The 3,614-nt window shown below is 35.2% G+C and overlaps 1 protein-coding gene across 1 annotated transcript in view; it reads left to right on the top strand.

Annotated features, from left to right (window-relative positions):
• The window catches only part of ddx54 (DEAD (Asp-Glu-Ala-Asp) box polypeptide 54), a gene marked incomplete at its 5' end in the record, with an annotated part of 6,777 nt that extends 5,119 nt beyond the window's left edge, over nt 1-1,658 (top strand). Inside the window, 5 exon segments of the mRNA XM_024299044.2 lie at nt 210-355; nt 442-555; nt 646-756; nt 1,026-1,120; nt 1,222-1,658. Coding sequence (XP_024154812.1) covers nt 210-355; nt 442-555; nt 646-756; nt 1,026-1,120; nt 1,222-1,475 — 720 coding nt within the window. The 3' untranslated portion in view covers nt 1,476-1,658.
• Between the last annotated feature and the right edge of the window lie 1,956 nt (nt 1,659-3,614).

The following is a 3,614-nucleotide window of genomic DNA, read 5'->3' as shown; positions in this document are numbered from 1 at the left end:
CTTTAAACCCCAAAACAAATCTTTTTTTTTCACCCTTAGTCTCTTTGTTTTATTTCATTTTGTATTCTTTACTATTTAAATTTAATTCTCTTTGTCACTAAATATGTTATAAGAATTATAATACCACAAACAGTTTCCTTCTCATCCTGTTATATTTTTATTTGAACACATTAAAAGTTTTGACAGAGATTTCTCATGGTTTCCTTTAGGGTGTGTTTTCTGAGGTTTTAGGCGGGAAGAGAAAAGGCCCACAGAAACATGAAGATCAGCTGAAGAGCAAGAGAAGAAAGCAAGCAGGCAAAGATGAAGAGTATTACATCCCCTACCGACCAAAAGACTTCAACTCTGAGAAAGGGTGGGAAACAGCGTTTACTGTTTTATGAAATATGAAACATGAACAGTTTCTTTTAATCAATGATGATGTGTTTTTTTTGCCTCCAGCTTAAGCCTCAGTGGGGAGGGCACTAACTTTGAGCAACAAGCTTCCACTGCTGTTCTGGACCTCATGGGAGACGACAACAACCAGTTAAACCAGCACAAAAAAGTAATGAAATGGTAAGAAATGGTGATCTCACTCTAGCAGTTTTTGTGTTTGATTAAAAAAAAAAGGTATAAGTTGATAATTTGACATCTACTCTGTCATAGGGATCGTAAACGGAAGCGCTTCATAACAGAAACGAGAAAGGAGGACCCCAAGAAGAAAATTAAGACGGAGAACAACAGAGTCATCGTTAACAAGAAGAACAGGAAGAACTTGTATCCTTCCAGAAAATCAATCATTTAGACTTTTGTGCTTTATTTAAATTTTGTACACTTATTTATTTATTTTTAATGAATAAAAACAATCTGAAAACCTTTAGAAATTGACAGATTTGTGCAAAAGTAATCAAAGTACTTGGTAAAGAAGAACAGATTTTCTGATGTGATGTAAACAAAATAAATACCTATTTTTTTAGTGAATTGCTGCTTGGTCATAGCAACTGTTTTGGCTATAATGTTGAATTTGTCACTTAACAAACTGTCAGTTATGAAGAGTGGAAGAAAAAGTACAAAGTGGATGATGCAGATTCTGGATCAGAGGGAGAGACAGGAGGAGGAGGAGGAGGAGGAGGAGCTGGAGGTACTGAACAATCAACTTTTGAAGCACTTCTCAACACTGTAATGGAGTGCATAAATATTATTTTTGCTAATAACAATTTAAATTTTGGTTTGCACTTTTAGGTCGCGGCCGAGGTCGCCGGGGACCGACCCCTCGCAGGTCGTCTGCAGGACCAGGAAGTCGCAAAGTACGCTCTGAGCTAAAATCAAGCGCTCAGATCCTAAAGCAGCGCAAAATCAAAGACAAGCAGAAGTTCCTGCAGAGCGGCGGGATGAAAAAAATCCGCGCTAAGAACAAGAAGTGGGTCGGAGAGGTGAAGAAGGGAGGTTTCGGGCGGGGCGGCCAAAAGAAGGGCAAGCTGAAGAAGAGACTGTGATGACAGTCTTTAGATTAGCTGTGGTGAAGACAGCGTTCTGGTTTGTAAAAGTGCATTTCAGGTTTTTCATTTTGACTTCTTCTTTGGTGTCAGAAACTCAGACAGGATGTTTTTAAGAGCTAACACAGATTGTATGTTCACTTTATTACTATATTGCCAAATAAAACTGTTATTGAGAAATAATCAAGTATCTCATTCCCATTTAAATTAAAGTATTAACTTGGTTTCTTGTGTTTTCTGGTTTCATTAACTCATTTGTTCACTGAAAAAGCTCAAGATGTTAATGGCTGAACTAAACCAGTCTTATCCAGCAGTATCTTTAAAACCAGAGTCCTTCCTGTGTTTAAAAAAAAACCCCTGAAATACAGAATTTTGAAAATCCTAGTGATGTAAAGAAGCATTTACTGTTGATGGAAAAAAGATTTTCCTTGTCATATCTATTGGTGTGGCAGTTCATTTCTATTAACCTGCAGTAATGAAGTCACTCAACCATAACAGGATCTTATCAAGACTCCTTTGAATGATTTTATTCTTTGAGAAAAAACAAATTTTTTTAGTTTCTTTCCACACATTTACATTTACAGAGATACATTTTCTCATCGGCTTGTCACAGATTCATGTTCCTCTCAATTTGTTATTTGGATAAATTATATTGTTATCTAACCTGTTTTTTGTTAGTCAAACTTAAACTGTTGATCAGATTTTCTCACATGTGCCTCTAAAAAATACTTCAGAAAAATCTTCTCAAGCACTACAAGGTGTACAGACCCATCATTCTTCCACCACCATGCTTTAGAGCTGCTCGCCAGATGTTTGTGCTTGTATTGAAACTGTACAAAAGCAATCAAGTTTCACTTCCTAGTAAAATAGCTCCCCTTCTGTAGTCTTTTAAGTTTGATTCAAACAACACTAAAATGGATTATTTCTTCCTCACAGCTCCTTTGAACAAAATAAAATAGATTTAATTTTTTAGATAGATTTTTCTGTCCTCAAATATGTCCTTTTTTAGCACATAGACCAGCAGACTATAAGATGTTATGTCCAGTACTATTTTAAACTTTTTGTTGCAACATCAAACTGTGAAAGTTTGCAGATGTTCACATTTTTCTCATAAAACTGGAAGTGCTTGTGCAAAAAAAATAAAACTAAAAAGAAATTTTGTAAATGTTGGAATTTTCAAAGCTAAAATATAAAAAAAGTTAATTTTATTTACCGGTAATGCACACATTTTTGCATTTAATTAATATTTCTGTTAAAAATAATCCCCAAAACCCGCTTTTGACTGTTTAAATTATCCTTAAAACTATATATTATCTTGAAAAATATACAAAACTTGGTAAAAACGAGGCACAAATATAGAATCACACTGAATTTTTGAGAAGTTGTTCTAAACCTTCAGCGCACTATCACAGAGCGAAGGAGGAAAAGAAGTTAAAGGATACATTTATAAGGATACGTTAATATATTAGAAGGATTTTATGACAAAAGAAAAACATGTTAAGATAATCGAACAAAAGAGATTTGCGGTTTTAGTTGCATAGAAGCTAAAAAAGAGGATCTGTTATTTGCACACTAGTTCTATAAACTTCTAGATACTCACTGGATTCTGTGGAAAACAAATCCTAAATGTGACATAAAGCGTCCAAACACTAAACTGGGGGAAAAAACAGACATGTAACTCATAGTCATGCTGAGTAAATCGTTCAATTCTGAGGAAAAATATATTTTGCCCTCTAATTAAAATACCTGACCCAGTCGGATTGAGTGTATTAGTGCGCAGTTTAAAGAAATTACTACATGATAAACAGGAAATGTGGCTCCAACACAAAATCATTTAGTTGAAACAATGGAAAGGGTTATTCCACCTATTAAACAACTCCAGCAACGTTTAAAGAAAAATGAGCTCATTTCCATGATGCCGACCTATCAGCTGCAACTAACAGGTTCATAATATGGCAACATTTGCAGCTGCTGAGAGACATCAATCTGGCGTGTTTCTACCATAAAACACAGCAGCTGAGTAAACATCCTCCAAGAATGTCTTTTAAGGTTTCTGAAACGATGCTTAGACGTTCAAGCCATTACTGTAGCCGTAAAGACTCACAGCTTCCAGGTGGGTAATAGAAGCAGTTCAAACAC

Source organism: Oryzias melastigma, linkage group LG12 (genome assembly GCF_002922805.2).
Source record: "Oryzias melastigma strain HK-1 linkage group LG12, ASM292280v2, whole genome shotgun sequence".
NCBI lineage: Eukaryota > Metazoa > Chordata > Actinopteri > Beloniformes > Adrianichthyidae > Oryzias > Oryzias melastigma.
Note: the sequence above shows the minus strand (reverse complement) of the source record. Positions and strands in the feature narration are given on the sequence as shown.